Source organism: Punica granatum, chromosome 5 (genome assembly GCF_007655135.1).
Source record: "Punica granatum isolate Tunisia-2019 chromosome 5, ASM765513v2, whole genome shotgun sequence".
Classification (NCBI taxonomy): Eukaryota; Viridiplantae; Streptophyta; class Magnoliopsida; order Myrtales; family Lythraceae; genus Punica; species Punica granatum.
The window spans coordinates 24,342,049-24,356,162 of NC_045131.1; the positions used below are offsets into that span (position 1 = coordinate 24,342,049).

The window sequence follows — 14,114 nt, forward strand, 5'->3', positions numbered from 1 at the left end:
ACAAATTCGAAAGCGTACCTATAAAACACACAAAAGACACGTGAGATGCCCACGTGCATCTGAAAACTTTTATCAATAATAAATAATTAAGAAAAATTTCTCTGATTTATTAGTGGGGGAAATGGAACTGGTATATTTTAGTAGATTACGAAATAGTACGCATATCCCACATTTTCCGCACAGAAATGTGTAAAACAATATTGAATGGATAACAATGTATGATGTTTTATATATCCAAATGGAATGCGACGTACCAATGAAGCAAAAGATAAACTCTCTGAGGCCATATTTGGTGGTTGAGATAAGAGATGATATAGGATTTCAAAAATCCTTATATTTAGATATATACTAGGATTGGGATTGAATTGGGTATAAGGTAGGATAAAATATTAAGGAAATTATGCCATTAAGGAGATGGGATAAAAGGCAGAGCATTATAGTTTTAATGAAAGGGAGAAAGTGCTCTTGGAATGCCCTTGGCCAGCAGTTGCCTCACACCGACGACCTACGGATTGGGGCAACGCTGACGAAACTGTGGGCTTGTTTGGATTGTGGATATAATTTTAGAATCACAATTCTAACTTAACTCTACCCACTACAAAACAAAATACTTCATACAAAGTCAAATAGTGGACCCCATTTATACCACTTTTTTCCACAACAAAACAACATAACTCACACAAAGTTAAAGGGTGGGCCCCATTTATTCCACTCAAAATCAAAATCAAAATCTGATTTTAAAATTCTACTATGAAACTAAACGCAACATGTATCTCATGCCGACAGATCGTTTGGGAAATCACATTATCGAATTTAATTAACTAAATATTAAATTCAGTGGCATCCTCAAGTTTTTAAGTTTTAACAAGTATAATATCTACCCCGATTAGCCAGAGGTTACCTTGGTTTCCCCCTCTCCTCCCTAAATTTTCATTAAATTCTGGGCACGGGCCATCACCACTCAGATGAGATTGTTGGTGAACATAGAGGGCGTCGGCAATCATGCCAGGCCGGTGGTTGCTGTTGATGGGAAACCACTTGCCCTCCTTGTTTTCTTCAACTGTTTCCTCTTCTTCTTCTTCTTCTTCTTTTTCTTTTTTAACAAAAATCGTGAAATTACTTTTTATTCTAAGAAATTATATCTAATATCTAATAATTATTCTTAAACGACATGCAAGGCACGTTAGTCATTTGACTTTAATATCCCGATCATAAGTGTTGGGACATTGTCACGGTGTATTTGGTTTTAGAGTTTAGTAGATTTGAGTTTTGATTTTAATTGAGTTGTAATAATTGTGTTGTTGAATTATGAGAAAAAGTGTGAAAAGTAATGAATAATCGAGAAAAAGTAATGATTGTATCGTTGAATTGTGAAAAAAAGTAATGGATAATTGATAGAATTTAGTATTAAAAATTAAATTGAATGGTTAAAAAAATTTTAAAAAAAGGAAAAAATAATAATTGTATTATTGACTTTTGTTGTATAGTGAGTAAAATTAAATTTAGAATTTAAATTTTAAAAACGTGATTGTAAAATTAAACGGAGCCTCTATAAATTATAATATTCCATCCATCTGTCCTTGTCCCTATTCCTAATTCGATAACCAATCATCGCCTAATAGACCACTAGTTAGCAAAAATAGCCCCCCTTTTCCCCTTTTTTAGCATAATAGCCCCCAACCTATCTCACTATTTAATTATTTTTAGTAAGAAATTTCTTTAAAAAGTACTTTTATTTGCTTATTAAAATCTTCAATTGATCAAAGATTCGATTTAAATAAATTTTAACATCTTTCTTTTTCCCATCCTTATGATTTAGTTTTTCCATTTTGTCGTCGTAAAATTCCCGTCACTTATTTAAAATTAAAAAAAATTTATGTGTCAAATAATTTTTATGATAGACTTGCACCCTAGAAGAATTTATTGGGAACCTTGGAAAAGTGCAAAACATTATTAGGCAAGAATTAAAGAGATAATCGATCATGAGCTAGGGGTTTGCTCAAAATGCCTATGTTGAAGCTCTTCCTGTCATGAATAAAAAACTCTTGTGAGAGTAGTCAGAATTACTTAATACATAGATATAGATAGGGAATAAATGGTTGTCACTCTAGAGTCATGGTATATTAGCCAAGTATTAAAGGTAAACATGTCTATTCACCCAGAAAAAAATAAAGGCAAATGTGTCCAAACATATGAAAATATTATAGAAACTCAAATATGTCAATCTGATTCTAGCAAACACATATTTAGTTATCGATATACTTGTACTTGTCCAAACTCTTAAGGAAATTTCTAGTGGCCTCAGAAGAGATGCGATAAATACTATTTCATAAAAGGTGGGTTCTCAAGAGCAAGGAATATTGCTCGGCAACGGGGACAACGGAGTCTGCGGTTCCGAAATCCAATAAGATATTCATACGCTGTCCTACAGCTTCTGCAAGCGGTCCAGAAGGTATCCGATCTAAATGGTGGCGCTCCTGCTTGAGGTGGAGGTGGCGGTGACGGTGGTTGTGGAGGAGGTGGAGAATGACGAGTAGGAGGAGGTGGTGGTGGTGATGGTGGCACTCGCAGTTGTGATTGTGGTGGTGGAGGGGGTGATGGCGCTCGCGGTGCTAGTGGTGGTGAGGGTGCTCCTGGTGGTGGCGGCGGCGAAGCTGGTGTAGTATTTGGCTGAGTCGAAGCGCCCACATTGTAACTCCATGAACCATAATCTTGATTAAGGTTGGTGCCAAGGTCGGGGCGTTGATCATAAGAGCTAGCACAAGATCTACTTGAGATATCTTCGTACGAGATTATTGCGTTTCTCCTTTGGTCATAGGCGATTCTGTTGAGCAAATATGATAACTGGCTCCAGGCTTCAGACAGGATTTTGAAGGCCCCATCAGCATACGCAGCTCGATTTTTGTCCGGGTGAAGAAGAAGCGCAAGCCTCTTGTATTTTCTTCTGAGTATCTTATCATCTACCTTGGGATCAACATCCAATACTCCATACCAATCAACCTCATCGTTGATCATCTTTTGTGAAGCAATGTAAATGTTGATTGCTGCCAATAACGGGAGAAGTCCTTCGAGATCGGGGCATAGGTTCTTGGCCATCGTTGCAAATGTTTGGGCCCCATCCAAGTCCATTTCGATGATCTTCTTTTCCGCCATTTCCTTTGCCCAAAGAGCCTTCTCCTTGATTGCTTCCATGATCACAATTCTGACATATAAAAGGATATTGTATGAGCAAATGAGAAAAGCAAAAGACCGGCCATGATGAAAATATACCTCTTGAGCATTAGCTTAATATATATATATATATATATATATTCATCGATATATAAGTAGATATATGGAATAAAAGAACAATATCATCCAATGATAGTAGCAAGTATATTACAAAACCATGCACCATACCTTTCTTCACACAATAATCTCAGAATTATAAATACGTACATATACATATATATCTGGGTGTGCATTTTTGTGGTGAAGAATATATATGTGTTTAAAATGCAAGCCACTATTAAATAAGAAAAGGCTATATGGTCAGATATACTTCGGATAGCTTGATGGTCAAAGTTTGAAGTAGGGATCAATATCATTAAGTAACCGTAATAGCTCGACAAAGCGCGAAAACAAAGACATGATGATATTTTGAATCCAATTAATGACCGTGATATTTAGGTTGAAATAATAGGCAAGTGAACATAATTTATTACCACTCTTTTACTGACAAAAATGCTCTTTAATTAACATGCAACCACTAGTAAATGGGCAAAAAGTGAAAGTAAAGTTATGTGTAATAGAAATTAGGTCGAAATGATAGGTACGTAAATATAATTAAAAAGCATCAAATGCAATTATTGTATTTGTCCAAAATAAGATGGGATAGTTAAAAAACTCCATATCCTCTAATGTAATATATATGTATATATACATATATATTATGTCATCTGTAAAATCTATACATGGTAAGGGTAATGGTGGAAACTAGAAATCTATTTCAAGTAGATGCCAACCGACATTTAGAGTCTGAAATCATACACCAAGTTAATAAATATGAAAAACCTGGCAGAAGAAAGAAAAAATAAATAAATTTATGCCGAAAGGCAGATGTTGAACTTAGACTAAGGAGCTTTTATTCCTTTATGTTTTTCACTAATTTGTATTCTCCTAACTCAACCTAATGGAAAAAAATAAATGAACAAAGTGTGCGATCGATTGATTTGCATTAATTTATTGAAATAACGAACTTCCAAAGCAATCCAAACGACTACCGGATTAACTAATTAGGGGGAAAAGCTCCGTAACGTTTACTATGCACCAAGTCGTTAAAATTTTGTGACCTTCATTAGTTGTGTAGGTAGAAAAGTCAATTCATTCCATATATTAAGGCTAAAAATTGATGTTTCATGTGGAAAATAATATGTATGCACGGTGAAAGAACACAGCTTCGACATGCTTTTGAAACTTAAACAATCAATTTCAAACAATAGGTTTGAGAAAACAATATACATAAATATTCAATGTAGAATCGTGAATAGGTTTTGATTTTTGGATTAAATTTGCAAGAAACTAGCAACAAGAAAATAATGACCCAAAAGGCGACAAAGATCCATAACACTCACCTTTGCTTCTTTTCAAAGGGTTACAAAAGATGACCTGAAATCAATAACATATCCTTTTAGTGAAGAGTATTAGCAAAACTAGTAAACAACAATTTCAAATCTTTGCCCAAATTTGTTGCATATGAAAGAAACGATGGCCTAAATGACCCTAAAAAAAATCTCCATAAACGAATAATCAGTAGTCACAAGTTGTCAAACATCATTGCCACCGAGAAACCCGAGCCATCCTCATCTAATTCTCATTTACTTGTCTTGAAATAAGTAGATCGGTCAAAGCAATTGAAGCCTTCTCCAATCAAAATCATAAGGCTTATAAACAAGCAAACATAGATTATCTTTTGTTAGATTTTTTAGAACTTTATATTTGCTTTAAATTGGAAGCGACTAACAAGAACTGAAAATGCTAAAGGTATATAAAAAACAAATCCAACCTACACAGAAGAAAAGGCATATAGATTAGGATAACAATTGACTTGTGATGTATAATTAAGTTGATTACCACTCAATTCTGAGACTTGGACTCCCCACAAGAAAAGTTCTCAATGAAGAACAATTCGAATCAGGAATTATCAGCACTCACCAGGCAATGTCTGATGACAAGAAGCCCGTCAACTGGATATTACGGTTTTCCTTTCACTCCAAATGTATCTTGGAACTATGTAACGTATAGTCTCACGGTCTATTTAAAGGACCAAAACTATTGTTATTCTTTGGCATGTATGTGAGGTAATGGCCATTGATGGCAAACCCATTTTTAGTTTAGACTTGACATAACCCAGCATTTAATGCCATTCTCATTTTTTTATATATATCACACAATAGAATAATGCTGATATATTATTTCGATTGTTGAACGGATTCATTTTTATCTATTATTACGCATATATTTTCACATAAAGATTTTCATTCCTTATTGTAATAATTCACATTATGAATGAGGAATTATTAAGAATAACAAAATATTTTGATCATCAAATTCAAAATTCAAGTAATTAATAGCCTTCAACGGGATTTGAGTAAAATAGTCCAATAATAATATTTACAATTAATTGTCATATTCAATATGTAGAATATATTAATTTATAAGAAATGTTATATTACAATTTATCACCATTTTCTTAATTTTTTATGACATCAATAATTTCAAATATTAAAATTTTTATATATTTGATAAAATATTTATTGAAATAACGAACTTCCAAAACAAAGTGTGCGATCGATTGATTTGCATTAACTTATTGAAATAACGAACTTCCAAAACAATCCAAACGACTACCGGATTAACTAATTAGGGGGAAAAGCTCCGTAACGTTTACTTTGCACCAAGTCGTTAAAATTTTATGACCTTCATTAGTTGTGTAGGTAGAAAAGCCAATTCATTCCATATATTAAGGTTAAAAATTGATGTTTCATGTGGAAAATAATATGTATGCACGGTGAAAGAACACAACTTCGACATGCTTTTGAAACTTAAACAATCAATTTCAAACAATAGGTTTGAGAAAACAACATACATAAACATTCAATGTAGAATCGTGAATAGGTTCTGATTTTTGGATTAAATTTGTAAAAAAACTAGTAACGAGAAAACAATGACCCAAAAGGCGACAGAGAGCCATAACACTCACCTTTGTTTCTTTTCAAAGTGTTGCAAAAGATGACCTGAAATCAATAACATATCCTTTTAGTGAAGAGTATTAGCAAAACTAGTAAACAACAATTTCAAATCTATGCCCAAATTTGTTGTATATGAAAGAAACGATGGCCTTAATGACCCTAACAAAAATCTCCATAGACGAATAATTAGTAATTGCAAGTTGTCAACCATCATCGCCACTGAGAAACCCGAGCGATCCTCATCTAATTCTCATTTACTTGTCTTGAAATAAGTAGATCGGTCAAAGCAATTGAAGCCTTCTCCAATCAAAATCATAAGGCTTATAAACAAGCAAACGATGATCATCTTTTGTCAGATTTTTCAGAACTTTATATTTGCTTTAAATTGAGAGCGACTAACAAGAACTAAGAATGCTAAAGGTATAAAAAAATTAAAAAAAATCCAACCTACACAGAAGAAAAGGCATATAGATTAGGATAAAAATTGACTTGTGATGTATAATTAAGTTGATTACCACTCAATTCTGAGACTTGGACTCCCCGCAAGAAAAGTCCTCAATGAAGAATAATCGGAATCAGGAATTATCAGCGCTCACCAGGGGATGTCTGATGGCAAGAAGCCCGTCAATTGGATATTAGGGTTTTCCTTTCACTCCAAATGTATCTTGGAACTATGTAACGTATAGTCTCACGGTCTATTTAAAGGACCAAGACTATTGTTATTCTTTGGCATGTAAGTGAGGTAATGGCCACTGATGGCAAGTCCATTTTTAGTTTAGATTTGATATAAACCCAGCATTTAATGCCATTCTCATTTTTTATATATATAACACAATAGAATAATGATGATATATTATTTCGATTTTTATCTATTATCACGCATACATTTTCACATAAAGATTTTCATTCCTTATTGTAATAATTCACATTATGAATGAGGAATTATTAAGAATAAAAAAATACTTTGATCATCAAATACAAATTTCAAGCAATTAATAGCCTTCAATGGGATTTGAATAAAATAGTTCAATAATAATTTTTACAATTAATTGTCTTAGTCAATATGTATAATATATTAATTTATAAAAAAAATGTTATAATACGATTTATTGCAATTTTCTAAATTTTTTATGACATCACTAATTTCAAATATTAATTTTTTTATATATTTGATAAAATATTTATTGAAATAACGAACTTCCAAAACAATCCAAACGACTACCGAATTAACTGATTAAGGGGGAAAACTCCATAATGTTTAGTAACGTTTACTTTGCACCAAGTCGTTAAAATTTTATGACCTTCATTAGTTGTGTAGGTAGAAAAGCTAATTCATTCCGTATATTAAGGCTAAAAATTGATGTTTCATGTGGAAAATAATATGTATGCATGGTGAAAGAACATAGCTTCGACATGCTTTTGAAACTTCAACAAATCAAACTTTGAGCAAACTGCACACATAAACATTCAATGTAGAATCGTGAATAGGTCATTATTTTTGGATTAAATTTGCAAAAAAGAAGCAACGAGCAAAGAATGACCCAAAAGGCAATTCAAAGCCATAATTCTCACCTTTGTTTCTTTTCAAAATTCCAAAGATGACCTGAAATCAATAACATATCCTTTTAGTGAAGAGTACTAGTAAAACTAGTAAACAACAATTTCAAATCTTTGCCAAAATTTATTGCATATGAAAGAAACGATGACCTAAAAGAACCTAAAAAAAATATTCATAGATGAATAATTAGCAGTCGCAAGTTGTCAACCATCATGGCCACCAAGAAACCCAAGCCATCCTCATCTAATTCTCATTTACTTGTCTTGAAATAAGATATTTGATAAAAACTTTATATGCTGCATCGGCAAATAATTTGTTCTAATTACTTTTATAGTGTTTCTATCATTGCTTTATTTCTTTTGAAAATTATTCAAATTCTTGGAAAACATATTTTCTTCTTAATAACAATAATTTCTTCTTGAGAACAATAAAATTTTCAACGATATATTTCAAATTTTAATGATAATATTTAACATGGGTTATTAATTTGATCGATTCTATAATTATTTTACAACTAACAGTTTTTATTAGTAAGTAGTATAAATTTATCTAGTAGTCTATATCAGTCAGATTAATGATTAATATTCACTTTAGAAATTCTCTCATACAGATTTGATTTAGATATTCTTTTTTTGAAAATGATATTTTATGACTTAAATTTATTCATTTTATATTTCCACTAGTAGCCATGGTAATTTGTCATAAAAATAATGTAAATTAATTTTCTTTTAGGAAGAATTATATTATTATCCAATTGAGCTATTTATTTATTTATTTCAATGAATTAACATAACAAAATTTTTATAGGAGTTATTACGCAATTATTCTAATGTGTCGGGAAGTCTGCATTTCCAAATATTTATTTTTAATCGTTTTATATAAACGAAAATTTCATAGAATTAGTGGATGTAATAATAATTTGTTTTAATTCCATACGTGCAGTCAATTGATTCTCTTCCAATAGAGATAAATAGCATCCAATTAAATATTTGCCATAATAATTGTTTTAGAATTACAATTATATTTATTAGGGCATTAATTGCATGAGTAGTCAATTTTATTTTTATCTTTTAATATTACTAGATGTTCATAGAACTAGTAGTTGTGATAATTTGTTTTCATACTACGTGAGTAATTCTAGACACTAAATTTTGACCCCGACAGCACATGCTCGAGCGACCATTTCGATTTGAGACTAAGGGTTGGTGACCTTGGCTCTAGTGCGAAGACGAAAACAACACCGTCATGCCAATTGCTGTCGGATGCCCATAGAACATCACATCGTAGGTCATGTCAAGGAGTTACAATTTGAGCTTTTACAGGGACCGTCACTCATTCCGGTGTAGAAGATATGGTTCTCAAAAGCGGAACTAGCATTTAACAAGGGCACACTGAGTGGATTTAAGCGAGCTTCACATACCAACATGACCAAATCCAAATTTTTGTGTCAGCATTCAGAGATGGTAGAAGGTCACCGATTTCGATTCCATGGGGTGAGTTGGGATGGTGGAATCGGGTCTGAATCGCGCACTGAATAGTAGAATCTGGCCGATTCTGCAATTCTACATTCAGGCCCAAGTCAGCTCAAGCTCGGGCCCAAAAGCGGGCTGAAGCCTAGGCCCAGAGCCTTTTTATTTTTTCCTCTCCTGCCGGCCCTTTCTTCCTTCTTTCCAGTCGTTTAACCCCAATTTCTCCCTTCTTTCGAGCTTCAAGCCTTCGAGTCTTCAACGAAATCTTCCATCCACCTACCTCTCCGAGCTTCGATTAATGGTCCACCTGCTTCTTCTCCCGACAAGCTAACTTGTCCGAGCTTCCATTCACCTTCTCCAGGTGACAGAGTGGCGGGTACCTTCTCGGATCTCGGCTACTTCGAGCTTAGACCGGGGGTAGGGCAGGTACAATCCTCGATTCTGAGCTCTAATTCTCCCTTCCCCAAACTCATGCTTGCTCAATTGGGTCGATTGTACCTACAGAGAAGTTCTCTGTTTTCTGTACTGTCTTAGCAAGCTGAGCGGCGTTACGGAGAATCCGCCCTTGCTGATCCCTCACGCGGTCAGTGAGGTGGGTCATCGAGTCAACAGGTTCCATTCGGGTTCGTCGGAGGAGTCAGTGGTGGTTGGGCCCGCAAGCCCTGGGATTCCGCTATTGCTGACCACCCGCCCCCTCTGCTACTCCTCCCGCTCCATTCTCTATTTTTCACTATGTTCTCTGTTTTCTGTACTGCTCGACAACCCACAAGTTTGGCCCATTCTCTGTTTTCTGTACCTGGAAGAGTAATCTTACTGTACACACTAAATGCAATTCTCTGTATCGTACTGTCTTTGGCTTGGAGATTGGAATTAGGGATGTTAATATGTTAATATATCGCTGATAAAGGACATGCATGAGCTGCTGGTGTCAGATAGGGCTGCCAACAACGTTTATCCGATAAATGAGACGACACCTAAAGGAAGCTGCTGAAGTGCATCTCACTGGAAATTGGATTAATTTTCTTAATTAAGGAAACTTAGGTGGTGTTTGGTTTCATAGTAGGATTTTAGAATTGTGATTTTGATTTTGATTTTGAGTGGTATAAATGGGGCCCACCCTTTGACTTTGTAAGAGTTATGTTGTTTTGTTGTGGGAAAAAGTAATATAAATGGGACCCACTCTTTGACTTTGTATGAGTTATTTTGTTTTGTAGTGGGTAGAATTAAGTTAGAATTGTGATTCTAAAATACAATTCTGAAACCAAACAGAGCCTTAATAATTTTTTATGTATATATTCCTTTCGGCAGTATATCCTGAAAGTTTTCATTTTTTTTGGGTCAAATACGGGGCCCCAAGCCTAAGTACGTTTTTGTTTTATATACATATGAATCAAAACAAAAAATGAAAAGGCAGCAGCAACCTTAATGGGCCAGTTTCTTTTTGAAAATGAAAAAGCATGCCTCAGTTAATGACTTGGAGCTTCTTAAAGAAAATAAGTTTGATGCTTTGTATGATGATAATGATGGTGACCATGAAGATTTGAATGAGATATGATTTGTTTGTTCATTTTATATTATGATTTATGTTATTAACTTTTTATTTCGAGAGTTTGAGTTATGACTTGGTTCTTGAATTTCGATAATTTGTAATAATATTGTGTTTTTATCATTTTATGACATATTTTTGATTTGTTGGTTTGTGGTTTTTATTTAAATGAACAATGATTGAATTTTTTTCTCAGAAAAGTATATCACACATATATTTTTTTTTTTAATTATAGGTAGAATCTTACGATTCACGATTCGAATCGCAATTCACGATTCTACGACCCTCGATCGAGTCTAGGTAGAATCGCGATTCTGACAACCTTGTTACCAGCTCTAAATACCTAAACTACAGGGTGGCCACATGATTGGATCCCAGATTCTCTCCAATCACCATGCATATATATTCGACAAAAATGTAACAATGAACCTAAAAGTTTTTCATTTTTTAAACTTTGAGTCCTATAACTTCAGCTCTGCAAAGAGCAGTTCTAAAACGTTCAAAAAAGTGATACTTCTACTTTGTTCTGTAATGGATAGTGACGGACAGCTGATATGAACTTAATGCCGTGAAAATTATCCGAGTTGGCCTTTTTTTTGCCTACGTGGCACTTTCTTAAAAAAATATAAAATATAAAACAAACAATAAAAAACGCAACCCATGGCTTTGTCGGGTCAAGTTGTTGACTCTCTCTTCGATGCCCCCTTTTTTTTTTTTTTTCCGGCGACATGAGCACGAAGATCATCCCTGACAATAGCGAAAACTTCAATCCAATCTATTCCTTCACCATAAAATTCACCCTCTTTTGAACAATAACAAGCCTATCTCCTTTAGTTGAGAATCATGATCTCCAGAAAAAGAAAAGTAAAAGATTACATGGAAAAATTACTTTGTATCTCCCGTAGGTGACTTGGTGAATGTTCGTCTCCCTCAGCTCCTCTTCCTGTCGTTTTGATTCCTGGCAAAGACGGAAGACCCAAATGGCTTCCATGGCAGAAGCCGCACACCAGAACAGGAGAAAAATATCAGAAATCAGATCAGAGCCTACTCCATGATTTTTTTTTTCTCCTCTTCAGATCAGATCCCGCAAATAACGAAGCAAAAGGACTGCTCGATCATTCACGAATCACCGCAATCGCACCATCTGATGAGCATGGCGACGCACCGCCGCATGATACATCGACCTTTCCTCCCTCACTAGCTCAAGATCGAGATCCTTTTTTTTTTTTTGACAGATCTCTGGAATCTCTTGGATTGGGGGCTTGTCGGTGGCCCCCCACTCCGGGGATAAGGTGGCTGGCGCCTCCCGAGTTCGCCGGCGACCTCACCTCGGGGTGGGGGTCGCGGACGGGGCTCCAAGCCCCTGCATCCACCCAACCCGAGATAGGGTAGGGTTTTCCTTTTTCTTTTTTTTCCCCTAAATTTTTTTCTCAATTTTTTTTTTATTTTTTTAATTCTTTCTAATCGAAAACCGCGATAGGACAAATTTAACAACGTTAAAGTCCAGGTCAGCCCTCCATCGCTGTCCGTTACGGAACAAATCAAAAGTATTATTTTTAAAAATATTTTAGTACTGTTTTTTACAAAATTAAAGTCATAGGACTAAATTTAAAAAAATTAATAAACTTTTAGGGTTATTGCTTTCTTTTTTTCATGTATATTCATAAGCTTCGAAAAAGGGAAGCATAACACCAACGTTCTTAAAGTTTAAACCCATACTCTTCCATTCTCTCCACCTTCTCCCCTGAGCTCCCTATCCACCTGCTTCGACCGTCCACCACTGCCTGATGCAGCCCATCCCTGATTGGTGACCACCACTTTCGGTTAATTCGATGTCTCGGTGATCCCTTGGCGGTCTCCGTTCCGCCACTACACCTTTACCTCCGCCGGAACCAACCAACCCAAGCTCCACCTCTTAGCCACCTCCTCTCCTCACCGAGCTCCACCTTTCAGCCATTTACACCTCCCCCCCTCCAGCTCTTGGCCATTTATACCTGTCCTCCACCTCTCCATCATCCTCTCCTCTCCTCCACCAAATCTTCACTCGACCCCTCCCTGATCAAGCACACCACCACCAAGCTCCACCCCTTAATTGGCCTCTCCCTCACCGAGCCTAAACCAACCGAGCTCTTCTTCTTCTCGGGTCCTCCCACTTGAGAGCTCACAAACTCAGCCAAGCCCCCAGTTGGCTGGGTCTTTCCTTGTCGGTCGAAGGGCTGTTTGTCGAAGAGTGGCGGAGCTAAATACAGAGGCTCAGCTCACATACTGACCTTTTTTATTCTCCCGACATGGCTTGGGAGAGGTAAGAACTCAAAACCAAGCTAAGATCTCATAATTTTATTTTTTAACGTTTTTATAATTATTAGTATCTTCTAAAATAAACTAGAGTAAAATGCAATTTACCTCTAACCTTTGGGATAATATTTGCAATGCCCCTGACTTATACAAATTTGTACGATTCCTCTTGATCACCTTGGAAAATAAGCACCTTGCACCTCCCCACCGTTTGTCAAGCCAAAGTTAATCACATGCATGCCATGTGACCATTTTACTGGGCAAACAGGAAAATATTTCGGAAAATACTTATAATGTATTTGGTTTTAGAGTTGAGTTTTAATTTTAATTGGGTTGTAATGATTGTATTGTTGAATTATGAGAAAAAGTATGAAAAAGTAACGAATAGTCGAGAGAATTTAGTATTAAAAATTGAATTGAGCATAATAGAGTTGTACGTGGATTTATGTATGAGGCTCACCTTTTTGACTTTGAAGAGTTGATTTTTGTTGTGTAGTGAATAGAGTTAAAGTTATAGTTAAAATTTTAAAATCTAATTACGAAATCAAACGGAGCATTAATATTCTAGAACCTAAAGCCCTCGATAGTAACTTAGCCAATTAATCCAAGTTATCAAGGAAATTTTCCTCGGTAACTTTCCCGCAATAATTCCGCCAGTAGGCCACCATAAATTCTTTCCGGAGGTATATTGGCAAAATTTCGAGGGAATATTATCGAGGAAAATAATCCCCTGATATTTTTCCTCGGTAATTAAATAAATTTTAGTATTGCTTACACCCTCATGCGTTTTTTTAATACTATGAGAAAATCAAATATCGGGGGTGAGGGAGGGGGAGACCTAGGAACCGAGACCCCTCTTGAGTAAATTAGCCAATGCGTCCAAATTTTGGTCACGACCCCTAGAGACTCGAGACACATCCAACTATTTTTATTAAATAATGTTCATCAAGTTAAGCCCGTAAACTCGATATCTAGACCTCCTAAACTACTAGGCCACGGATAACAATCATCCATTA

The 14,114-nt window shown here is 35.3% G+C and overlaps 1 protein-coding gene across 3 annotated transcripts; it reads right to left on the reverse strand.

Annotated features, from left to right (window-relative positions):
• Positions 1-2,184: 2,184 nt before the first annotated feature.
• LOC116208760 (splicing factor 3B subunit 4-like) lies at positions 2,185-7,833 on the reverse strand. 3 transcript variants are annotated; one of them, XM_031542311.1, is made up of 5 exons: positions 7,803-7,830; positions 6,746-6,836; positions 6,242-6,275; positions 4,614-4,647; positions 2,185-3,202 (listed from the first exon to the last, which is right to left on the reverse strand). In XM_031542311.1, exon 5 carries the CDS (start codon positions 3,190-3,192, stop codon positions 2,323-2,325), a length of 870 nt encoding a protein of 289 aa, XP_031398171.1. In that variant the 5' UTR covers positions 3,193-3,202; positions 4,614-4,647; positions 6,242-6,275; positions 6,746-6,836; positions 7,803-7,830; the 3' UTR covers positions 2,185-2,322. The 3 variants fall into 3 exon arrangements, with proteins under 3 accessions (XP_031398171.1, XP_031398173.1, XP_031398172.1); XM_031542313.1 differs by lacking the exon at positions 6,746-6,836 and having other exon boundaries at positions 7,803-7,833; XM_031542312.1 differs by lacking the exon at positions 7,803-7,830 and having other exon boundaries at positions 6,746-6,877.
• Positions 7,834-14,114: the final 6,281 nt, after the last annotated feature.